Genomic DNA, 26197 nt, shown 5'->3' on the forward strand with positions numbered 1-26197 from the left:
AGTGAACCTACACTGCATGTACTTTGGGTCTCACCCTGGCGGCTGAGACAGGCCACCCCAACATTTGGCAGCACACTAGTGTCAGCCTTGGCAGGATAAATCTCCCCAGACTTATCCAACGATTGTGAACATTCTAAACTAACACGAGTTTCATAAGTGCCCAGTTTAAGGGTATTACACAGAAACATACCACAAGAACATGAATCAAATATGTACTTTATTCATTTACAATAAATGTCATAATGTACGTCATTGTGATTGGAGCTAAGGGCATACAACTGTCTAACACTTTTCTACTTAGCTGTGTTTGTACCATTTATAATTCTTTTCTATCATTAATGAAATCTCTTTGACTTGTTATTGATAAAGAAGTGTACAATATTTAAGCTCTCTAGGAAAGGTGTTTATGCATAGGTGAATTTTTAATTAGAGACAAAATGAAAGATGGGAAAATTTAATTTTTTTTCCTGTTAACTGTTCGATCAGATGAAGGCATCCAAGATTTTATCTTGTAATTGAATCAAAATTGTTTGATTTGGAGGAGGGGTTGGATGCTTCGTTTTTTCCCCATTCAGTAAGGTGTTGGATACTTGGATTCTCAATTCACTTACAATTTACTGAAAGGGCTTGGAATTTCTTTTTTGTTTAATTTCTGTGCGTAATTATGGTGTTTATTGGGATTTAGTTGTGGATTCTTGGTTAAGCCGCCTTCAATTGGGAGCTGGATCACATTGTGTGGTGGTGAAGTTAATTTGATTCAGAAGCTATGAGTTTGTTGGGTAGTCAATTTGGAGCTTGGAGGGGTGCTATTAGTTTGTGATGATGATGATAAAATTCTATTATAATGTATGTCAAAGAGTTACATATCATATATCAGAAACTTTGGAAAACTTTCAGAGGTTTTGGGGTTTCTGATTCCTCCTGATCCCTTTGAAGAAGGGCAGTCATTTATTTTTTGGATGGATAGTTAGTTGCATCTGAAAGGAATTTGTGGTTGTCATACTTGTCAACAAGGAAATATTTTATGTTTCCGTGGAAATTTTGATTGACCAGCTCTTTGTCTCCAAGTCCTTTTATGGTATTTTGAATAGGGGTCTGCTGACCGTATTAATTTTCTATTGAGATCTGCATGATATTCTTGCATTAGTTAAGAAGCATTTGAAATCTTCTTGAGAAAATTCAAGCAGGTAGACTAAAATCAAGAGGAAGTCTAAGTTGTTTTTCGGAGTCTTTGTCATGAATATGAATGCTGTTTGTGTGAAGCAATTGATAATTGAGTAGCAAAACAGTACTTGTTTGGCTCTCCAGGTAGTCTTTCGGTTTTTCAAGAAGAATGAAAATGATCTGTTTTTTGTTCTGGTTCCTTCATTTTTTATCAAAGATCTTGTGCTTGTGGCATATGGATTTACAATTAATAGAACCTACAGACTCAATTATAGGAGAGTCGATTGATGCACTGTACATGGATTTTTGGTCAGGATCATTTCAGATTGCTAAGGCCAAAATTGGTTCAGATTCTCATTTTGCCTTTTCTTGTCAGAAAAAGATATCTATTTCTGGTTGGAAACAAAATGGTTAGAAGTGGTGGAGAGGAAATAGAGAATAGTATTTGATTTACTTTTCTGGATAATGAAAGTTCTATGTAATGAAACAAAAAAAGAGATATATTTGTTTAAGAAAAAATATATATGATCATCATTATTGTCATCCATGACTTATCTCAACTATATGGGGTCAGCTACATGAATCCTGTTTCACCAATCTGTTCTATTTAAAACTATATCCATTGTTAATTGTTAGTGCTTAAATCATTTCTTACTACTACCCATGTCCCTTTTGGCCAACCCCTAGCTCATCTAGCCCCTTCCACTTGAAACAAATCACTTCTTTAAACTGGAGCTGTTGGTGGTCTTCTATGCACGTGACTAAACCATGCTAGCCTATTCTCTTTCATTTTATCTCTTCTTGGATTTGCTTCCAGGTTTCTGCAGAGCATTTGCATTTCTGCCACACTCATTTTTTGAACATGTTACTTGACTGCCCAACACTCTGCTTCATACAACATAGCTGGCCTTACCACTGTTTTATAGAATTTTCCTTTTAATCTAAGTGGTATTCTCCTATCACACACACACACACACTTGTCTAGATACACCTCGTTTGCTGATGGGTTAGCCAAGCAAGGGTGATTAGGGAATCTATATTCTGGGCTCAGTTGTAATTCTGGTTTTTATCACTTTGGGGGCTCTAGCCTCTGCTGGGGGAGTTAAGAAAGTTTATCTCCACCTTTTTTTGTAATTAATTTTTCTGTTTGATTAATGAAGATTTCGTTATTGATAAAAGAAATTGTATAGATACACCTCTCCATTTTGCCCATCCTACTCTAATTCTTTGGGTGACCGGTGACATCCTCTTCAGTCACACTTTTGTTATGAATTATTGAACCAAGATACTGGAAATGGTCACATTGAGTTCTCTCTTGGTTTCCAATCCTAAGTGTATCCTGATTTACACTCCAAATATTACTAGATTTACACATCATATGCTTTGTTTTAGTTCTTATTTTAAAGCCCCTTGTTTCTAGGGCGTTTGTCCATAAGCTTAATTTTGCAATCAATCCTTCATTAGTTTCATCAATTAAAAAATGTTATCCACAAGCAGCACACACCATGGAACTTCCTGAATATCTTTAGTCAATTCATCTATGATCAATGCAAATAGATAAGGGCTATGTGCTGAACCTTGGTGAAGATCCATCGTAACTGAAATTATATATGATACTAAACAAAAAAACATTATATATGGTACAATACTATATGATATTGTATTTATATATTTTTTTTGAAAAATGGTAGTATATTAATAATGATGTAAATAGAAAGGTGTGAGCCCCGTACTGTATATCAATAAATGCTATCTGCTTAACAAAAAAATAACAAGGAGCCTGTCGCTTATCAGCTCAAAAGGTATTCCTTAGTAAACATTGTTAAAAGAGACACCCTTAGTTCATTTATCCTTGGTTGGGTTAGCTGAAGACAGCCACAAGTACATCTGCCTTGCAGCCTTCCTTATTATTACTTCATCTATGCCCACGTGCACATCTTTGATCAGCCTGGTGTTTCTTTCCACCCCTGTTCACACAAGTACAACTTACCCTTCTTGCTCTGGCCCAACATCCACTGCCCTCAAAGGCCTCCTTAGGAGTTGTGAAAAATACCCAATTGATTTCCAGGGCCTTCAAGAAGAAGCCCCACACTTCTCTACTTAAGGGGTAGTGAACAAACAGGTTTGTTTGGGTTGAAGGTGATTGACAACAGAGTGCTTGGATGAGCCGTGGTGGCAAGGTGGCCAAATTGCTTGATGTGTTTCTGGTTATTGTGAGGAATCAGCAAGGTTTGGTTGCAGCCATCCAGAGGTAATTTGGCTTATTCCAAATATGATTGGTTGTTTATGTTTAGTAAGAAAGGAGTTTAGACAATAAAATGTTGGTATGCTGAGACACAGCCATTCTTATTTTCTCATAATTACAAATATAAATTTATGATATTGGATGGTTTATAAATTCCAACTACTGATCATGCACCTTGGAGATCCAATGGATTGAGGTACCCAATGGGCAGAAGATAGATCCTTGAGCAGCAGCTGGGGGATGGATGATGAGATCGTGAGAAATTATTAAGGTTCTGTCAGAGTTATCCATTTCGTGCAGGGATTTATATTGGCTATCAGCTTTACAAGGCTTATATGAGACTTGCTAGGGGTATTTTTGGAATTAAAAACCCTCGGACAATGCCTTTTCACATTTTCCACTCATTTTACGTGTCATGTGACCATTCCTAGACAGATACATGAATGGTTCCTGATGGAAGGTAGATGAAGTAAAGCGGTTTCGAAATAGAGGGGGTGTCATAGTAAGTCACCCTCTATTGTGCTATTACTAAGCCAAGAGTTTTATAATATTGTAAATATATTATATTAATCACTGTGTCCCCACTAACGCATTAATACCTGAGTTGGTCTGGGTGATCGGCCCCTATAACATTCCTGCACTTACCTAATCAAGGCCTTGGCAATTGGACTATCCTGATTTGACCTGGACTTTTCCGTGTTCAATTAATGTACCTATGGCTTTTAATGTTGTTTTCAAGTATTTGCTCCTAACAAATGCTTAACTTTTATTTTCCATAGCTTTTTCTATTGTCATATATAGGTTTTGTTATGATTTTTATACAACAGGAATTGTCTTGTATTCATACATACCTGTATGTTCTGCAGGTGAGCAAGGAATGGTAGATGAAGCACAAAAGGCATTAGAAGAGGCTGAAGCACTTAAGAAGGTTGTCCCCCCATTATGTTCTTGTTTCTATTATTTAATTATTTTTTTTCTTTTCGGAGATGTATTCATTTCTCTTGTGGTATGATGATCAGGCTCTTTAGGGCTAAGCTGCTATCAATTACCATCGCTATTTCGCCACATAAATTTCTTTATATTTCTAATAACATTCAGTTTATTATACATCTTCCTTGATTTTGGACTTCTTTTGCTTCAGTTGGGAGCCAGGCAGGAACCAGTTTTGGAATCATCGAAGTATACCGCTGTTGATGTTCGCATAGTGAGTCTGTTAATTATCTTTTTGTTTACATTTCCGTATGATGATCAAGGCAACTTTTTTACTCTGAGAATATTTTTTTTGATAGGAAACATAACTTCATTGATTAATTAAGGAGTACAACTGTCACCACCCAAAGAAAGGATGGTGAGCCCTTAAACAAAAAAAGAATTACAAACAATCCCAAAACAAAAACTCCCTATTGACTCCTTGCTTTGCTAATGTGTCAGCCATTCCATTTGCTGACCTTCTAGTCCATCTAACTTGCACCCCAAGCTCCCTTGTTGGACACATAATGTCTCTTATATGTTGTTTGAAGGGCCAATTCCCAAACTTCTTGTTTTCAGCCAACCTAGTAGCAGCTTGGAATCTCCTTCCACGTCTAGCTGTTGCAGTTCCCACTGTTTAGCCAATCTTAGACGTTGGAGTAGAGCCAACACTTTTGCCCTTAATGAATTTCCTTCCCCAATTGGGCCAGAGTAAAGGGCTAGCAATCTTCTTCATTCCTAAAGGCATCCCCAACTCTAGAAGGGCCTAGGTTACCCATAGAGCTTCCATTAAAATTCAACTGCACCACTACTGCACTCCATCCCCTGAAAATGTTATCTGATGAAAAATCCTTGAAAAGATCGAAAGATTTCATTCAGTGTAAGATTTTGATCGTTATGCCTTCTGTGAGTTCTTTGGTTTTTTCTTGCCCTTGGAAGTCTTGTTATTTCTTTCTTCCCAAATCAATCATTGGATAGCTGCTCTTGTTGTTTGGCACATCACCCTAACCCTCTACTTTGGTTGTTGGAAGAAGCTAGAATCACAAAGGTTCACCACACTTGAGAGTGGATTCCACTTACAACCAAAGAGATAGGAGAATCAATCCCAAATATTAGAAACAAATGGGCAAGAGATTAATAGATGAGTCATTGTCTCCGCATTTCTCAAGCAAAGGCTACAAACATGTGGGGAGAGGCACCGATTTGGCCTTTTCTTTGATTCACTTCCATAGTATTGATTTTTTGGAGAACCACTTCCCAGTAGAAGGCCCTAACCTTTGGTGGTACAGGTCCACAGGAGTACATCACACTTCTTTAAAAGGAAATGAATGGGCACATTAGAAGACTAAAGAAGAGCATTGAAAACCGAAGAACAAGAGAAAAAAACTGAGGACTCTGACCAAATCTTGCTATTTGGGCAAGATGGATTTAAAAACAATGAATTCAAAAGAGAAAACAAATGATTTGCAAGACCCACCTCTGAATCCCTCAAGAACCTTTAGACACACGAAGGGAAGAAATGACCATGAATTTATTTAAAGAAAGGGAATACATACTCGGAAATTTATCCCAAACCCCAACTTTGAGTGTATTAAAAAAATCTATCCTTAAGAGTAGTTTCTCCAATTTAGGTGTCGTAAAAAAAAGAACTTTATTACTCAAGCATCATACCTGGACAAAAAGGAGGTAGGACTCCAACAATGGCTTTCCAAGGGGAGAAAAGAGGAAAATCCCTAGGGTCAAGATCAACATCCCATCCATTAGCTGCCATTCCATGATTGCTCACTATCACCTTGTGCCACAAACTCTCTTGCTCTAGGGGAAACCTCCATAACCATTTTCCTCATAATGCTAAGTTCCTTAGCCTGATATTATCAATGCCTAAGCCCCCTTGTTCCCTTTTTCGAGACACTATTTCCCACTTTACTAGATGGTCCATTTTTGAACCTTTAAAGAAAATCCCTCATAATCTTTTCAATCAGGTTTGCAACCTTAGCATGTAGTTTCAAGGTGGATAGGAAATACATCGGTAGGTTGGGCAAAGTAGACTTAATTAAGGTAATTCTATCCCCTAGTGATATGTAATTCCTCTTCCACCATGCTAACTTCTTTGCGAATTTTTCCAAAACTGGGTACAAGAAGCTTTCTGACCTAGGATTTCTTCCCAAAGGTAAGTCTAAATTAACCAAAGGCCAATCAGTTACCTTGAAGATTCTAGCCAAGGACAACACATCTTCTTCTTGCCTATTTACTCCCGCTACACAGCTCTGACTCCAATTTACTTTCATATTGGAGACCCTCTTAAAATGTGTCACCAATTTACTTTCATATAGGATGGCTGCAGACAAAAAGTCTGGGTGTATGGATTTTTAGACAACAGATGAGGGAAATACTTTGCTTAGCAAGGGATGATGGAGTAATCTTCAAATGGATAAGGAGGTCAGCCAATTCTGTGGCTGATACTTTGGCAATGCAGGGACCTTTAGGGAAAACTGTTTCTGGGCTGTGTTGTAACTATTGTAATCGATTGGGGTCAATACTAATATTCTGAGTGGTTGACAGTGTATAATGATTAATTTCTATTTTTAATGAAAGTTGCTGTTTCCAATAAAAAGAATTGGATATTCAGAGGAGCCAAGGTTAGATTTTGAAAGGAAGGATTATCTGGTTTTCTTTGGGATGAAGGAGGTGGATTTGTAAGGGTTGCAATGGGTGGGGAAGGGTCAATTTTGGTTGGTTTTGTAGTATTGTTATCTTGGTGATTTCTCATCACTGGTAATTGTACTCTTTTCTTTTATATATGTTCAAGAATTTTTGTTTGAGCTAATAAGATACTTAAAACATTTTATTAACAATTTCATTTTCTTATGTTTTAATGTTTTTTTTTTTTTGAATTTTCAAAAAATTGAATCTTTCTATTTCTGGGTGTGTGCATTGCTAATTCAGATTACTGAACACGATGGCTGTTCAGTGGGCCATGGAACCAATGATAATGTTCCATGCAAGTAACAAATTCATGGGCCCCACTGTAATAGTGTGGGTCCCATGTATTTTTATTACTGCTGTAGAACATTATCATTGGTTCCACAGCCCACTGGACAGCCATCGTTCAGCTAATCCTTGCTCATGCATTGCCTTGTATTTTTCTTGTGCCTCCCTCTTTTAAAGCACTGTCATACAGAATCATTTTCTGATACTCCCACGTCGACCTAGGAAGTAGCTATTATTGAGTCAACATGCATAGTGTTTTCTGTGTTTTTGGCTAGTCCAACCCTGGTTTCAAGTATGTCTTGATTTGGGTTGCATTTCCAAATCTGACTTGGATTTCTGTTCCAACCTGGATACCCCATCTCTTTTAAGGCACTGTTGTACTTTTTTTTTTTTTTGAATTCAACTGAGGTAGGATCTCTGCAATTTCTGTTCCAACCTGGATACCCCATTTCTATCCTGGTATTAACCTGTTGTTTGATCCCACCTGTCTCTCTGCCAGATTTATTTGCCAGGTTTGTGTTTTATAACTATGAAATTATAAATATCCAACAATTATTTCATTGTTATATTGGTACTATTTACAGACTGATCAGAAGTTACGTGTCTGTGACATTTGCGGAGCATTCTTGAGCGTATATGACAGGTAAATCTCCTGTCCTATGTCATGTTGTATTTGCTATTTTATGTTCCCTAGCTTCTCCGAGGGCAACAAAAGACTAGTATTTGGGGTTTCAAGTACTTCAGCTTTTGACCAGGCGTATTATACCTCCTTGTCACCAGCAGGCTCTTGGGCCCAGTTTTACGAGGATAACTTTTGCCGCTAAAGAATGTGCGTGTTTTTCTGTTTTATGCTTATATATAATTTTAGAAACTTAAGGGGCCACCATACATATGTTACATATGTAGGATTTGTCAAAATGATTCTATGAAAATTGCAGTAAATTAGCTGTTTTTTTTCTCTTGTGATTTTCAGTGATCGTCGTTTAGCTGATCATTTTGGGGGAAAGCTTCACTTGGGTTATATACAAATCCGTGACAAGTTAGCAGAACTTCAGGTCAGATAATCCCATTTGTTTATCTTGTGAAGTGGTTACTGGTTCCTATAATAATCTCTATGATTAACAAGATTATAGAGAAGAATCTACTATTGGAATCTCAAAATAAGATATAAGATGCCAAGAAACTTCTGATCTTATTGGTTATTGAAGTTCTTTTGTTATCTTAATGAGTGATGCGTTCATCTCTTGTTGCAACTTATATGTCAGATTTGCATCTTAAAGTTATTTCATATTCTTATAGGGTGAGATCTACCTGTTGTATTCCCTTTGTTATCGACCACATTTTGAGTCAGAAATCTGTAATATGTTGATTCAGGTGCTGGTATAATGTTTCATATTCATGCATAGAGTGTTTCAGTTAGTATTGCCATCTGTGAGTTTTTCTTACCTCAAAAGAAGTGCGTGTCAATGGTTATATTTGTTTTATGGCATCTGCCTTTTCCTTTTTATCTTTCACCTTGTGAGCTAGACTAAACAAATAAAAGTTTCCCTGGAAATGAAAATATTAGTTAGACAACTGTATCATGATAATTCTCTTGTTTCCTTGATTTTAGCACTTTAGTGTCATATCTTAAACAACAAAAAAGAATCATGCAATGGGGTTTAACTTGTCTATTGTTTTAGACTGGGTATACTGAATGATGCTTGGATATCCCGAAAACAAACTCAAGGTGAAAAAAAGTGTATAATAGCATAGCCATGTGTTTGCATATTGTGGTCTTGAAAACTCTATGAATCTTGAAGAGATCTATGAAAAGGTCATTAATGGTCCTTTTTGGGTACTAGCTTCAATCGTTAGAATGAATATGAATGATTAAAAGGCTGATTTATTAGTCAGCTTTCTGGCTTGTATTCAAGGAGTACCTATCGGACTGCAGTACAATGATAGGAGAGTCTTGGACTGGGACCTAGATGCCAATGGCATCTCAGTGAGATCCTGTGTATCTTCCCTTCTCAATGAGCCTGATACTCCTTTTCCTTGGTGCTGGTTGTGGATATCTAACATATCTCTAAGGTTTTTTTTCATGTGGACTTTGTAAGTTTGTATATGATCCTTGTGTAATCTTCAACCCGAGTTGGTGGATCAACCTCCTAATTCATTGCTCCTTTTCCTATGATATTTAGGGTAGTGGGTACATTTCATCAGATTGTTTGGTTAGTATGGGTTAAAATGGGTCCTGTCTTCCTTTTCAAATAGAAGGGGCATTCTTGTCTCTCATTGAAGCCTAGCCTGTGAAGGGTTTTAACCCAAAAAGGGATGCACTAATCTGATTGTGAAAGGAGACTGCAAAGTAGCCATAACCAGGCTGGAAAATGAAACAGAAGGTTCTTGGCTGTTGAGGTAGAAACTAAGAGAAGCTAAAAGGTTGACATCTGATCTGAAATGCTTGATCAAATGGATACCTAGAGTCCTAGATTAACAAATACAATAGCAGGTGGTCTTGCAAGAATGGAGGTTAACAAGGACAGTCTCTTGTGGGGTTCACTAGATCTGGGTGTTGATATATCATTGTAATGCTTCTGACCTGAAATCTGTATAAAGGCAGCTGATGCTACTTCTTTTGTAATGATTTCTCTTTGTCAGTATTTGAAATATACGTGAAATTTCACTTAAATGTTTAATAGAACTGTATGGTTATTGATATAAGAAGGGTTTTAGCAAAAAGGTACTTTACTGTGGAACCTGGTACCTCAACATAGGTTGATCAGTTGATACATTCAGAAATTATCGAACGAGGATTTTAGAGCAGGAAAGTGCAGAACTGGTGACTAGTTATTACAGTTATGAGGAAGACAATTTTCTATAATTCTGGTCTTCTATTCTGGAGGATTTCAGAATAGAAGACAGAAATTTTTACCTTACAGTTGAAAAAAAATCTGGAGGATTTCAGAGGGGCTTAACTTCTTATATGTGGGGTTATCTCACCTCTTATATTTCTTTGTAGTTATAATAATATTCTAGTCATCCAAAAACATCCCTTAGCTCTTCAGCCTTAGAAGTCCTCATTGCTAATGTCGCTTTTTAAGAAAAGGTAAGGTAAAATTTTATTAAATAATGATGTGTAAAATGGGAAGGGAAGAATTCCTGTACAGTTTAGAAGCTCTACATGCATGCATCATTCACAGAAAAGTAAAAAGTACACTAAATACAAAAAGCTATGCAGTATGAGAGTTAGCGGATTTAGTCAATGGAGTCATCTTGGCAAAAATGTTTCGGAAGACTTCATCTAGCTGCGAGGATTTGCCATTAAAGACCCTGCTGTTTTTTTGGGTTTCTAGCATATAAGGGCAATTTTTGGGGTTTAATATCAATAAAAGGAATATATTTAAAAAAATTTCAAAAATAGGTTAACTTTTTAAAAATAATATCAATAAAGGGCAAAAACATTGTTCATCTTCTTCTTCTTGCCATTTGTTCACCAGAGCCGCCGCTGCCGCCTCCGCCCACCTCCGCCTCTGCCTCCAGCAACGTTGCCGGTGGCGGGCGGCAGCGGACAGCGGTGGCGGACGGCGGCTCTGGTGAACAAATGGCAAGAAGAAGAAGATGAACAGTGTTTTTGCCCTGTATTGATATTATTTTTAAAAAGTTAACCTATTTTTGAATTTTTTTAAATATATTACTTTTATTGATATTAAACCCCAAAAGTTGCCCTTATATGCTATTACCCCTTTTTTTTTCCATCCAGATGTGCCAAAGGGTAGTTGCAGGGATGAGGTACCAAGAAACCATGGGCCGGGGAGGAAGATCATGGACATACCAGCTTTGTAAGGCTTCAAAAACAAATTTTGGGAAGAGCCAGTGTAGGTTCAGGCTTTTAAAGATGTCCAATTCTGGCTGCTGATATGATAGTGGTGGGAAAGATATTGTAATCTCCAGCTCAAGATTGCAGAGCACACAAGTTGCAAAAGGGCACAGTCTTAAGGGCAACAGTCCAAGCATGAAAGGAGGATACCTTGGGTGGAGTCTCAAATGACTTCGTAGGGAAACTCTGAGTCTCTGAAGAAATGATGACAAAGCGTAGATTTTACAGAGAAATTACCAGATTTGCACAATTTCTACTTTCTACTATCGTCACAGCTTTGGACCAACTGAATATTTTGGAGCAGAGAGAGGAGCTCTTCTAATGTTGCTTTTTCATCTTGTACTATTTCTACTACTGCTGTTGTGTTTTTCTTTGTTCTGTATCATCAATCAAAGCATTCAAACATATGTCATGCATTTAATACTTCTCTGTCAACCCTACAGCATGAAGAATACAATAATATTGAGTGGTGTGGGAGAAGTACTTCGTAGACTTAACAGCGAGAAAAAAAAATTGGCTTAGAAGTAATGTATCATCAAGAATGAAAAAGAATGGTATGTATAATTGAGTACTAGTTTTTGGCAGGATTTGATTCTGGCCTAGGTGCAAGCATTACATTCTGGAAATATCACTTGCCTTGATTTTGCAATTTTCATCCATCTATTTACTGTCATACATTTTGTCTTCCTGATTTTCTATGTCAGTATTTCTCTTAGGACTGGCAGAAATATCATCATGGCAAAGTTCTCTCTGAATGGAAATTTGAAATGAATGTGCCATCTGTGATCTGTTTATTAACCATTTATTTCTGCTAAATTTTCTTGTTTCTGTTGACATTTCTTGTTTGTAGTATCACTTATAACAGTGTCATGGTTTTAGGACTTCCTGATTCTATGATTATATTCTGGGTGAGAATGGGTCATCCCTTGAACTGTAGTTTTTTTTTGTTTTTTGCATAATCTCATGTTAGTCTTCTTGACCATAAATCCTTGTCTTCCTGGTTCCATGTCCTGTTGCATACTCTACTTTCCATTTCACCTTCCAATTGTGCTGTCAGCCTGTCACCTCCCTCAACAGGTTCTCAGACTTGTCCAAATTAACGAGTCATGTAAGTTTTTACCAGTCAAACTTGGCTACTTGATCTGTCTCGACAAAATTGTTAGGGATCACATTGTCTTCATCACCCCCTCAAATCAGTAATACAATCATTAGTGCCTTCACCAACCTTTAGCCTGGGCTTCGAGAATAGACACTAATTAGGGCTTGGATCTGCTGCCCACAAATTGTTCCCACATCCATGGGACATTACAGCTCTGTATTGGGAATATCTCCCTTGCCATTCATGGGGAGATGTTCCCAATACACGGTGGTGGTATTCTGTTGGCAGAGATGTGAGAACAATTTGTGAGTAGCAGATCTGGAGTGCACTAATTAGGGGCGATCATTCTTAGACTGCCCTGGAAGACCGGCTCGGCCCTGCTCACAAGTTTTCGGGCTTGGGTCTAGGTTTTTTCTGTTTAGGCTTGGTCTGGCCCAAAATTGTATAATATATACATACATTAATATATTAATATTTAACTTTTTGAATATTAATATATTCAAATTTATACATACATTAATCTTTTCAGAGTTATTGATAAAAAAAATAACTTTTTGAAAGTACAATCTTCCTAGTTAAGAAACTATATATCCTAATCCTATAGTGTACTTTTAATCATCAATATGCTATAACTAATACCCTTAGACTTAACAACAAATCCAAAAAACCCCAAACATCATTGTCACCTTTAATCTTGCAATTCCCTACTAGTCTACCACTACCAAGAGCCCTGCACCTGCCCAACCCTACACCACATTCTCTGCCACTGCTTCTGTTCATCACCATTCGATGCCACCTACCACTGGAGGTAAATAGTAGCAGTAATAGGCTGTTAACTACCGCTGACCATCGTTTCTCAGACATTACTACTCTACCCTTACCACTGTTGCTGTTCTCCCTCTTTCTCTCATTTTGCTGTGTTTTTCTGGTACTTCTAATTTCTCTCCATGTTCATCATACTAGTTAGGGTTCCACTGGTTTCCATCCGCATATCAATTTTTGCTTTGAGCTTAAATGCTTGGATGCTTGTGCAATATGATTAATGATCTCAACTTCGTTACATATTAATTCAAAGCAGGAACAAGAGGTTACCTTGATCAAAAATAGATTTGAGTTTCGAAGATTGTGAAGACTCAAATGTTTGATTCAATACTTGTGGTTGGGTAGATTATGGCTGGGTGTAGGCTAGGTGTGTGTGTGTGTGTTTTTTTTCTATTAATTGTTAAATAGATTTTTTTTATCAGTAATCAACGTAAATTTCATTACTTAGAGAAAAAAGAGAATACAGAAACATGGGCAGCCTCGGCTACCAACAATAGAATACATAGACAAATTGATGATCAGTCTCACAATTGAGCCCAAAAGCACTCTGCTCTATTTACCTCTTGCTTTGCTAGATGGTCAGCTAATCCATTTTCCGACCTAGGAGCCCATTGAAATATCAGCTGCATATCCCTTGAGAACCTCTTGAAATGTTTGAATTTGTTTCTGAAAAACCAAGGAATCTTCTCATTCTGCTTTAACCAACTTATTACTATTTTGGAGTTGCCTTCAACTATTAGCTTCCGAAACCCCATTTCCAAAGATTTCTGCATCCCATAAAGTACTGCCTTCAATTCTGCTGTTACAGAGTCACACACTCCAATGGGACCTGAGTACATTCCCAAAATCACTCTGCTTTCATTCCTTAGAACCTCTCCAATTCCAGAGGGCCCTGGGTTCCCAAAACTACTTCCATCGAAATTTAATTTCAGGAAACCTACCTCTGGGGGTTCCCAGTCCTTTAGTGTCTTCCGCTTAGCTGAAGTTGAGGCTGCAATTGTTCTTCAGTTCCTTAATATATCATCAATAGAGAAATCTGAGAACAACTCCAATGTCTTTATCCAGAAGGCCACTTTTGCCATAATCCCTTCAATTAGTGCTTCTTTGCTTCTTTTCTTTTCCTCAAATATATGCTTATTTCTTTCCTCCCATAGGGTCCATATTATTGCTGCTCTTGTGCACCTCCACATCAGTTTTCCCCTCCTTTTTGTCCAGCTGAAAGTGGATCTATCAAACAACCTGTCCAAGCTGTCCGGAGTATTCCACATGCACCCAAAAAGAGAAAAGAACCAATCCCAAATACCACAAGCAAATGGACAGGAAATGAACAAGTGAAGAGCAGATTCACCATTGGATTCATACAAGCAGCACCAATTTGGGGAGAGGCACCATCCAGGTCTCTTCCTCTGTAAAATATCACAAGTGTTGATTGCACCACGGAAGACCTCCCAAAAAAAAGCACTCACTTTGGGGGGAATCGAATGACACCAGATCTCTTTGATTGGAATGGGAGTAATTGGTTGAGAAGGCACAGACAACGACTTGAAAAAAGAAGCACAACTGAAAATCCCAGAAGGATGTAGAGTCCAAATTCTATCATCTTGTTTACTTAGGTCTGGGAAAACTCCTTCAAGAATGTGTAGAAGGTTTGAAACAAGGCCTAACTTAGTGTCCCTCATATTTCTACAAAAACCTAGGTTCCACCCAAGCCCGTTAGCCGAGGGAGAGGGGAGTGGAAACTTAGAAATTGGCTTACCCTTGAGAGCAAAAAGGGTGAACAAAGAAGGGAAAGGATCCTTTAAAGGGGCTTCACCCACCCAAAGATCCTCCCAGGACTTGATTTTGTTACCTGAATTAAAATCGAATCTGATGTGATTGAGAAAAGATGGAAGGCATTTCTGAATCTCTCTAGGGTGAAAGGCAGGAGGCCCTGCTAGAAGTTTTAGCATCCCACCCGTTCACTGAGATCCCATGAATACTAGCGATCACTTTATGCCATAACCTATCTGATTCTCTCGGAAATATCCACAACCACTTCCCCAGAAGGGCCTGGTTCTTTTCTTTCAGCCTTCCTAACCCCAGCCCTCCATCCTCCTTCCGTCTACAAACTATTTCCCATCTGATTAGGTGATCCTTCTTTGTCTCTCCCGGTTCCCACAAGAAAACCCACATAATTTTCTCCAACTTCTTAACAATCACTTGAGGTACACTAAACGCCGATAGGTAATAGACTGGAGTGTTAGCTAACGTGGATTTGATTAAGGTTATCCTACCTCCCAAAGAAATATAATTCCTCTTCGAAGCTGCTAACTTCTTCTCAAATCTCTCCACTACCGGGCTCCAGAAGGTCAAAGACCTAGGGTTTGCACCTAAAGGGAGTCCTAAGTACTTCATAGGCCAATCATTGGACACACACCTGAGTTCCCTTGCCCACAACTCCAACGCCTCCCGCCCATATTTACCCCAGCTACTACACTTTTATTGAGATTAACCTTCAAATTTGTCAACATCTCAAACAAGCTCAATAACCTCCTCAGATTCCTAGCCTCCTCCTCACCTTCCCCCTCACAAAAAATAATGATGTTGTATGCAAATTGAAGATGGGTTACCAACACCCTGTCTCTCCCCACTCTCCACCCACTTAAAACACCCATTTCATCCGCTTTTATGATCAATCTGCTGAACACCTCTGCAACAATAGTAAATAGAAACGGTGAAAGTGGATCCCCCTATTTCAGACCTCTCATTAGCACCAAAAAAATCTATAACCAATCCATTCACCAAGACTGAAAGATGACAAGATTTTAGGCAACCTCTAATCAACTTGCACCATCTTGCACCAAAACCACAATTGCTCAAAGCTTCAATCTCTTGATCCCAGTCCACAAAATCGTAGGCTTTCTCTAGATCCAACTTCCACACAATACCTTTCCTCCCATTCTTCCTAAAATCCTCTACACACTCATTTGCAATGAGTAGTTGATATGAAATCTGTCTTTCTTTGATAAAGGCTCCTTGACACTGTGATATGATTGATGGAAGTACCCTTTTTAGGTGGTTGGAGAGAACCTTGGCTATGATTTTGTATTGACTTGTCACTAGGCTGATGGGTCTAACCCCTTTACTTATCATCCCTTTGTGGTAGAATTCCTCAAAAACTTTCATTAAATCCTCCTTAAGCCACTCCCAACAATCTTGGTAAAAAGCCATGGTAAATCCATCTGGACCCGGAGCCTTGGACCTATCCATTGAGAAAATAGCTGCCTTCACTTCCTCCAACTCAAAACTACTTTCTAATTCTCTACTCAAGGTGCTATCTAAAGCAGGCCATGTCAAACCCTCTAAGATCCATCTATTCTCTACTGGCCTTCTATAAGTTTGTTTGAAGTGATCCACAAAAGCCTTAGCAATGTCATCCTGTTGGGTGATGATAATTCCATTTTCTAATTCTAGCATAGAGATGCAATTTTTCCTTCTCCTACCATTTGCGAGTGCACGAAAGTATCTAGTGTTCCCATCACCTTCCTTTATCCACCTTTCTCGTGACTTTTGTTTCCATGATATCTCCTCTCTCAATAGTGTAACTTCCAACTCTTTTTTCAAATTTGTCTTCTCCTCTACCAAGCCCATTTGTCCTTCTTCTTTTCTATCAATCTCTTCAATCTGACTAATCAAGGTAGATTTTCTTTCTTCGATCCTCCCAAACTGATTGGAATTCCACTCCTTTAACTTTTCTTTCAAATTCTTAAGCTTTCTATGGAATCTAATCCCTTCCCATCTAGCCACCAAGGTGTCCTCCTCCCACCAGCTTCTCACCTTTTGCACAAAGCCTGGGACTATGAGCCACATATTTTCAAACCGCAAAGGCTTTGGTCCACCCCCATTCCCTTCTTGAGTAAGACAAATTGGCTAGTGATCCAACATGAGCCTAGGTAATATTCTACCTGTCAATTCCCCCAATGATCCTCCCACTCTTGTGTCACTAGAAATCTATCTAACTTGGATAAAGTAGGGCTTTCCTGACAATTGGTCCAAGTAAATCTGTTCTGTCCTGTCATGACCTTCAGTTCTAAATCTTCTATAAATCTGTTAAATCTCCTCATGCTGGTGGTCATCTTTTGTCTTGGGTTATTTGATTCATCTGTGTCTAATCACATTGAAACCACCTCCCACACACCAAGGCCCTTGCCACAATCCTCTAACAACTGCCAGTTCGTCTCACAATTCATTTCTATCCCTATAAGAATTTGGCCCGTAAACATTTGACATCACCCAAGTGAAATTATCACTTACATTCCTCAGTTTTACAGACACTGAAAATCTGCCTATCAACTCCTCTAAGCACTCCACCAACTCCTCATTCCACGGTGTGATTATTCCTCCGGAAGCACCCCAAGATGGTGCATGAGCCCATCCTATACCCCTGCCCCCCCCATATACTTCTCCCCTCTACCTTATCCTTCCTATTTTCTACCTCTCCTGCTAAAGCTTTTCTCTCCCATCTCCTTGTCCTTCCTCCTGTCAATTTTTATCTTTTCCACCTGCCTCCTCTTTCTTCTTCCTTTGAGCTCATTAACCTTTTCTTTCTTCTTTTGCTTTTTTTCTACAAGTATGTTAGAGACTCTCAAACCTAACCTCTCTGCCCATTCCCTTAGAGAAAGATCCTCATTTGACTTAGAGACCTCTGAATTCACCTGCTTTTCTAGCTTCTCTTCTTTTCCTACTTCTTTTCTCCTTCCTATCACTTTATTTGTTATTATCTCTCCTTTCTTTCCTTCTTTTTCCTTATGCCGCTCTAATTCTCCCTCCCCTTTGCTCCTAGCTCCTCTCTCATTTGCAATCACTGTATTCAAAGGCTCATTCAGAAGTTGGTGGGATTCTGAAACTCCTGCACAGGCACTAGAGAAACCATTAGTCGCCAAAATAGAATTCACAACAGTACCTTGAAGATTTGGGTTGATGAAAGAAAGGTTCGAAGGCAAATCCTTACCAATCATCCTCAAACCCTCCGTAGAAGGTGTTCCAAGTTGGGTTTCTACAGCTGCAATGCTGACAGTTTGAGCTGTTGATGGTGCCTCGGCCCTTGTTTGTGTCTCTGCGTTCAACCTTTGGCTATTCTCCCTGTTCGTAATGTCCAACCCTTGTGTTTGCTGTTGGTTTTGGTCGGCTTTCCCCCTTTCTGAGTTCGTATCGTCCTCCTGTCCAGAACAGACCTGCGTGGCTAAGATTTTGCTATCTGGCTTGCTCTGAGATCGTCGCTCGTCTATCTAGAGATTGAAAAAACGGTCCAGAACACAATCCTCCATTTCCAGCACTGCATCAGCTTGATGTTCAACCACACTTCCTATGCTGTTTGACTTGTCGGACCTTTTAAAGTACTCTTCTTATTTTGAACTGCACCAATCCATGTCATCGTCTTCTTTCTGACCCTGCCGGGAAAATCATGGGTTTGGATGCCCCATTGAGCAATTAGATCTAGGCATCCAATTCAGTTTGACCCCTTTCATGCCTGTGATAGCCCCTCTAGAGGTCAGGGACAAAGATAGACCAACACTTTGGTCTCTCAACGACACCCCCCAACCTCATGTGATTACTAACACGCCCTCGTACTGGCTAGTCTCCAACTGCTTGAACCGGTTGATCGGACCAAGCCTCGGTTCGGACCATCGACTCCTTCCTCTTGTCCGCGTGTTCTTGGGAACAGACCTGTCGCTTCTCCTTAGGTGGGCCCTGCACACCCCACAACTTTCCTCCCGACTTTAGGACTTCCTTATAGGAGTAAAACCCCGCCTTGCTATAGGGGTTATTTGAACAAAACTCTCTTTCTGAGAAAAAGCCCGCCCTCTTCTTAAAGTATGACTCACTCTTCTCTGCCACACCCTCCACTTGTTTGCTTATGTGTCCTTGTTCTCTTCCCCTAACGCCCCCACATGTCGCCTACCCAACCATGTCAAGTTCTTCTTCAACCTTTGGACTTCTACTCTAGAGCGATGCTTCCACTTCCGATGCTACCCACACTTTGCTCCAGCAACCTTCAACAAAATTTTCCTCCGAAGCGGAACTCTTTCCGGCTTGACGCCTGCTACTCTTAAGCGAGCAGCTCTGAGATCCAAATTTTTGAAGGAGACAAGCATCCCTTCCATGGCGATCGCCACCTTTTCCAGGATGGATTTCTGCCACAGATTGAATGGCAGTCCAAGCAATTTCACTTGAAAACAACCGTCTACGAGATCCACTGAGTTGCAGGAGGACCACCAGCTTTCGACCAATATCAGCCTTTCTTTCGTTTCTACAGTCGTAGACTCCAACTGTGCATTTCCCACATCTAGCACTGCCTTCTTATCAGAAAAAGGGATTAGAATAGCCGTCCTTTCCAGGCCTATTTTTTCCGACACCTCCTCTAAGATCAGTTTCCAATCCTTCACTTCATTCTTCGTTGATAATATTAGCTTTTGCTCCCAGTCACCTTTTTCCCCTTCCACCAAAATCTTTGGTATAGGCGCAGAGAGAGTAACCGACGTAGCTCCATTATTTTCCTCCTTTTCTTCAGTCCCCGCTTTCTCCAATAATTTCCTCCAAACTTTCAAGTCCTCTTTCCTTCTCAGGGTATTTTCCTTCACTACATGCTTCTTAGATTGTTCCTTCTTAAATCTATAAAACAGATTTTATTTTATTTTATTTGTGTTTTCTTCATTGCTTTCAAAATATGAAGGAGAAGCAGTTTGTCTGGTGGTTTCAAGAATCATGGCTGTATCTTAGGGTGAAGGTTCCGCATTTGTTGTGATAATTTATTGTGGAAATAATGGATTGTTTGTAAATGCAATTCCGAAAGGTAAGCTAGTGGATATTAATCTTCATTTACTTATTATTTTCTTATTTCTTGCCTTTATTGGGATACTAAACAATCAGTGAATCAGACTGGTCATAAAGGTGGCTAAAACACCATTATAAAGGCTGATGGGGGCATTAATATGTTTCACTGTAAGATCACAACAACAAATCCAGAAGATTCAGCCTCATGAATTTTGACTTTAAGATTGGTTTTCTGTTAGGAATTTTTTAAATTCTTTTGTTGTCACAAGTGTCAGAAAAGTTATCAGTGGCTTATTGTTTTGCTTGAATATTTCCTCCATATGGTCCATTTAGTTGAACCGGTGTTATTTGTTACTGGAAGTTATTGTTATTACTTTTTTGTAAGTTATGCGAAGAGAAATGGTTGTTGTAATATGAAAAGTTCTGGGCACTTTTTTTAATATCCTGTCCTCAAATTGGCTCAGGCACTCTTTTCGTCCTGTCACATGCTTATGGTTTGTAGTCATCTTTAGTCCCATTTGGAATATCATTTTTTCAGTTCAAGGTGTTACATTGAACAGAATGTTCTTGGTAAATGAATTTTGACAGGAAGAGAGAAACAAAAATCGAAAATTAGATCGAGACAATGATAGAAGGTATTCTTTTCTAGCAATTTTTGATCTTTATACTGGACAATGCTGAATGCCTTGAATATTTATCATCTTTTATTTGATTAACATTTGATGCTTCTCCAACATAAAATTGAATCTTTTTACTCAGATCAAAAGAGCGAAGCCGAGAACATGACAGGGCAGGTAGCAGGGACCGAGGCCGTGATAAGGAAGAACGAAGTGGTAGTCGAGAGCGAGGAAGGGATTATGATCATAGGAGTAGAGACCGTGATAGGTGTTATGACCGTGATCGTGGGTATGATCGGGAACGAGATAGAGATTCTGACCGCTCACGCAATTATGATTCAAGAGGTCACCGAAGGTCACGCTCACGGGAACGGTCAAGGGACTATGATCGCCACAGGTAGTGGTCCTTTATTCTTAGATGTTTTGGCATAATATGCTTTCTCTCTTGAAATGTTTTTATTTTCAAATTACAGCTTCAGTTTTGAGACATTTATGGTCAGATGGGAGGTCAATCCTGTTAATTATCTCATTGTAGTTGGCAAATGGATTGGTAATTGCATTGTTATCCTCATGGTAAGGTGATTTTATTTATGCCTTTGGCAAACTGCAGCATCCATAACCAGTTGACTAATTGGGTACTCAGTAATGATGTCTTCCTAGGCTCTTGCCTTGGCTGGGGTCCTTGCCAGGGGAAGGGCTAATTCAAGCAAAGTTACATTCTTCCTGGCGGTTTCTTTTGAAATAGTTCAGTGCTTTAGTTTGCTCACCTGGTTGAAATCAGAAATTTTAGGACTTAACCAATAACCATATGACAACTTATTTCTGCCACATGAATGAATCCTGTGGCTGATCTGAACCATCCGTCAGATAGGGGATCCTCCGGAACTGCTATGTGTTCACTCCTTAAGTTCACATCCAATTGAGCTCTGTAGTCTGTAGTCTGTACCCAACCTTAAATTGGAATATGGTCCAATTTATAATAGCTATCTGAGCTTTCACTTTTTTAAATTTAGAAGATGTGGATAAAAAGGTACTTCTAAAGCACATGGCAAGGCGTTTTTTGGTTGAAAATTTATTCAAGTATGGAGTGATGAGTGGAATCTGGGTACTCTTTTTGAGTCCCAAAATGAGTTTGCCACATGGAAGTTTTCTTTGGTAGTTTAAACTTCGTACAAAATGCTAGAATATTCATCACGTTGTTGCTCTATTAAACGAAAAAATTGCAAATCTGCTCCCAGATATATACATACATTGTACTAGTTGCATATAATTTTTGTTGTCATACACTCATGCCAAGAATAATATTTATGCTGCTATGTGTTTTTTTCTTTATACTTGATTATTGTGCTCAGTGATCTGAAATATGAAAATTGAGGCTATGCACTAGGTTTTTCATGTTTGATCTTCTTTTTCTTCTGGTGACTTGGTAATAAGATGATAAAGCTGTATCATTACGGCCCTAAGTACCATTGGTAGTCTATCACTCCACAACCTTTTCTTTTGGGTGCTAGTAGATCCACAGAATTGGACCTATTCATGTGTTTGTGATACTGAACTACAGATCTATGGGTGTCAATATGAAGATTACAAGGTCTCTCGACCATTTTAACCATCCATAGCCATTATAATTGGAATTGTTACTGCTTAGGCTATTTTATCCTGGGTTGCTTTGATTATTCCAGCATCTTGGCAATGCATATGTATTCATGCTTCTTCCCGTGTGTAGTAGTCATGATGAATATGTATATAATGAGTGTGGACGGTCTGATGGACAATGGAATTTAATGAAAAAGAAATAATTCTTGATCAACCTGTTTTTAGGTTTTTCTCCACTTGTTCTGATATATTTACAAATCAAGTCTGAAGCCTTCTTTAATGTGTACCCATTGCTAAAAATTTGGCCAATCATATAACAATGAGAGCTATTTTAATCAGTGCCTTTTCACTCATATGATAGTGAGGAATAGCCAACCGAGACCATGCATCTAATGGAGATGATTCTCTGGATTACACTGTTCATTTCACCTGTACCTGCTGCCTTGTATTTGATTCTTAGTAACTGTGGAACCTGTTACGAAAATGTCTGGAAGCTTTCTTTATCCAGGTGTGGTTTTTGAGGTGAGGGATGGCTTGAATGTTGTTTGGTCTTTAAGTTGTTGAATAGGATGCTATGTTTTGCAGAAATCATTTGAAGGAACCTTGGAGTAGCACCAGTTAGTGGTAAAATGAGAGAAAGTATAGATGCCTAGATGGTTTTTTCACGTGCATAGAAGACCTTTGATAGCATCCTTCGATGGTTTTATCACGTCATAGTAGTAACAAATGATTTAAGTGCTAACAATTTTAATAATGGATATGGCATTGAACAGCATGGAATGGCGAAACAGTATTCATGTAGCTTACCCCATAGATATATAGTTGGGATAAAGGCTCGGATGATGATGTTGATGATAACATGGATCTGAATTTGATTCATTAACTTGAATCTTATCCATTGGATTGAGATTGGACTTGTACCTCGCTTGGAGCCTTGCATATCATATATCATCGTTAAACTAAACTGAAGAATGCTAAAGTATTATCTGCATTATTAACGAAATGAAGTTTGAATTACTTATGAAAATGATAAATAAAATGAAGTTTGAATTACTCAACAAATCGATAAATAAAGTGAAGTTTGAATTAAATAAGATTACTTTTAGGAGGCTCTTGCCTATTTGGTCAAATTCAAACCAACTTTGCTAATAAACATGTCTGTTCTCCCTGGTTGTGTTTTGGATATAACAATTTCATTCATAAATATGCCTGTGTAATTAATAAAACATCCAGTGCACCAAGGTGCAAAATATCAAAATGTATGACAGCATAAAATACGCATCATTTTTCAGGCTCACTAATGTACTATATTAAGATCCAAGGTTTTTATACTGTTTTAAATGATAGAACATGACAGCCCATTTCTACTGACAACTGATCAGAACAAAGAGGAAAGGAGTTTCGTTTGATTGAAATTCTTGAAATGCAAATTTTGCGTATTGAGGGTATTGATACTTTTTTTTTGGATCTTCTAATCCTTGTTCCTTTGGTAATCTTTCAATGCAGGCGTTATGATCGGTACTGAACTGTAATGAAGCTGAAAGAAGTGGGGTTGGAATGTTTTGGTTAGGTTTATGTCCAAGTTAACTTTTAATGGGCAAGATGTTCTGATTTGGTTTCATATTTTCCCAGTAGTATTCAGTCGGTACAATCTGGTATTTTTTTTTTATTTTTGTTTTTTTTGCTCTATTTATTTTTCTGCTTGGAAAGTAACGTTTATGATAATCTATTTAAGCAGATGCTTTGTACGTCTGGATTTCTACAGAATGTTAGCTATTGTAATGTGTTCTATGCAGTAATCAGTACCACTTTCTGTTTCTTGTCTTCAAATATAGAATAATTCTTGTTTTGGAGACCATATATGTAGAGGTGTAAATCGGGCCAGGCTGCCCGTGGCTTGGCATGGCCTCACATGATTTTGAGCCAGCCTGGTCCGATGGTTCACGGGTGTGCTATGGCCCGGCATGATTGTATGGGCCGTTGGGCTCTGCTGGGCTTGGGGTTTTAGGTCGGCGGGCTGGGTTGGCACGGCTCACACTGTCGTGCAGTGTTGCATGTGGCCCGCGGGCTGACACGGCTTGGCTTGCAGGTCCGTAGTGGGTTGTGCTTGGCTCGTCTGAAGAACTAGTCATTCGAGACACCCCACCCCCAATGGCTAGTTTTAACTTTTTTGGGTTTTTTTTTTATAGAAATACCCCCTAATAATTGAAGGGGGTATTTATGTATTTTGACTATAGGGGGAGATAAAATGACAATAATGCCCCTTAATAACTATATAATAGCTAGTTTAGGGGGGTATTTAGGTCAAGTGGTAAATGACTTTATAATGACCAAAATACCCTCATAATTAAAAATCGCTAGTTTTTTGGGTATTTTGGAAAATTAAATTTTTTAATTCTTATAAATAGTCTTATCTTCCACCATTTTTATCACACCAGTTCTCATATTTGGTCTCTTATACTTTCTCAAATCTCAATCTTGTCTCATACATCATACTTTTTAATTCTCAACTTGATTCAAGTTTCAATAAGAGGAAAGTTTGCTCGGGTATTTCAAGTAGGGCTGTTCACAGGTCGGGTTGGGTCAGTTTACTGCGATTTTTCCAACCGGCCTGACCTGGTCGGGTTACCTGACATAAAAACCGAAACCGACCCAGTATTAAGCAAAACCGACCTGGTCGGTTTGAGTCGAGTTGGGTCGGTTTGGGTCGGTTTCGGTTCTAAGTTCATACTTGTGATAAAATCTTGCTAATTTTAAAAACAGTCATAAATTGAACATCATTTCAGCCATCTCCTATGATAAAATTTAAATTAAAAGTTAATCACAAAAGTTGTTCATTAATCACTATTCACTAATCCAAAGTTTCTTGCAACCATTCAAAAACTAGGTGGCCTAATGGGCTTTGGAACTTCATGTTTGAACTAAGTCGGTTTGGTTCGGGTTGGTTTCGGTTTTCTTGTGTGAAAACCAAAACCGACCCGAATCATCAGTTTAGGAATTTACACAACCCGAAATCGACCCGTGTTGATGAAAACCCGGTCGACTCGGGTTGGGCCTTCTTATGAACAGCTCTAATTTCAAGTTAGTAATTTGGGAGACTTGGAGGCTTCAACCGTTGAAATCAATTTGAAATTTCGAATCGGCAATCTGGGTAAGTGCAATTAAATTAATTTTTATTTTTATAGTTAAAAAAATAGTTGGCTCCTCTCGTTCTTGACACCAATTCCCCAACGTAATCAATGTCGACGATGTCGATGTTCAGTTACAATATGATAGTGTTAGTGTCGATATGGATGCTACTAATATTGTTGACGTTCCCATCCTTAGTACTATTACTATGGGTAGGGGAAAGAAAAAGGAGAACACTAGGTTGATTAGTCTGGTTTGGACAATATTTAAAATAGAGGACGTAGAGGGGAAGGGAAAGAGAGCCATTTGTCAAAAATGTAGTAGTGACTTTAGATAGTGGTATTGGCCACTTTAGCCGACATTTGAAATGCCATTTAATGAAAGAAGAGAGAAAATACATGTAATTTCACATTTTTATGGTGAAATTACACTTCATACAAAGTCAAACTATTAAAATACATGTCTCTTATGTATAGGGTTATCAACAAAGGAAACTCATTAATTAATTAAAATATAAGTTTAATATAACTACCAGAAAATTCCACCAATGTTAATTACATCATATTACATTTTTACCCAAAATAAAGTAGGTCTTTCAATTCTTTGTTTTGCTAATATATAATAAATACATTTTTTAATAAATATTTTGATTTCCATGGTGTATCCATGTGTTTTTTCATTTTTCTACCTTAACCATGTATATCCTAAGTATATCCAGAATCCGAATACATTTCTTTGAATTGCCACTTCAATATTTTTTTGCATTTTTGGTATTTTGAACCTTACATTCACTTTTACATCACATAAGTAAAGTGTGATTCATCTCTTGAGTAAAAATGGTGTGGAAGGTGAGTGCTAAAGATGCCTATAATGAGATACAAGGGCAAGGG

At 38.4% G+C, this 26197-nt stretch overlaps 1 protein-coding gene across 2 annotated transcripts in view; it reads left to right on the forward strand.

Annotated features, from left to right (window-relative positions):
• The window catches only part of LOC104605272 (U1 snRNP-associated protein usp106-like), a 40555-nt gene extending 16547 nt beyond the window's left edge, over positions 1 to 24008 (forward strand). Inside the window, exons 7-14 of one of the 2 annotated variants that reach the window (XM_010269961.3) lie at positions 4276 to 4337; positions 4551 to 4613; positions 7954 to 8012; positions 8343 to 8424; positions 20430 to 20459; positions 20554 to 20600; positions 20725 to 20979; positions 23685 to 24008. In XM_010269961.3, the coding sequence (XP_010268263.1) occupies positions 4276 to 4337; positions 4551 to 4613; positions 7954 to 8012; positions 8343 to 8424; positions 20430 to 20459; positions 20554 to 20600; positions 20725 to 20979; positions 23685 to 23703 (617 nt within the window). In that variant the 3' untranslated portion in view covers positions 23704 to 24008. The remainder of the gene's footprint in view (positions 1 to 4275; positions 4338 to 4550; positions 4614 to 7953; positions 8013 to 8342; positions 8425 to 20429; positions 20460 to 20553; positions 20601 to 20724; positions 20980 to 23684) is intronic. The other variant, XM_010269962.3, reaches the window with a different exon arrangement.
• Positions 24009 to 26197: the final 2189 nt, after the last annotated feature.

Source organism: Nelumbo nucifera, chromosome 1 (genome assembly GCF_055504915.1).
Source record: "Nelumbo nucifera cultivar China Antique chromosome 1, China Antique-T2T, whole genome shotgun sequence".
Lineage (NCBI taxonomy): Eukaryota > Viridiplantae > Streptophyta > Magnoliopsida > Proteales > Nelumbonaceae > Nelumbo > Nelumbo nucifera.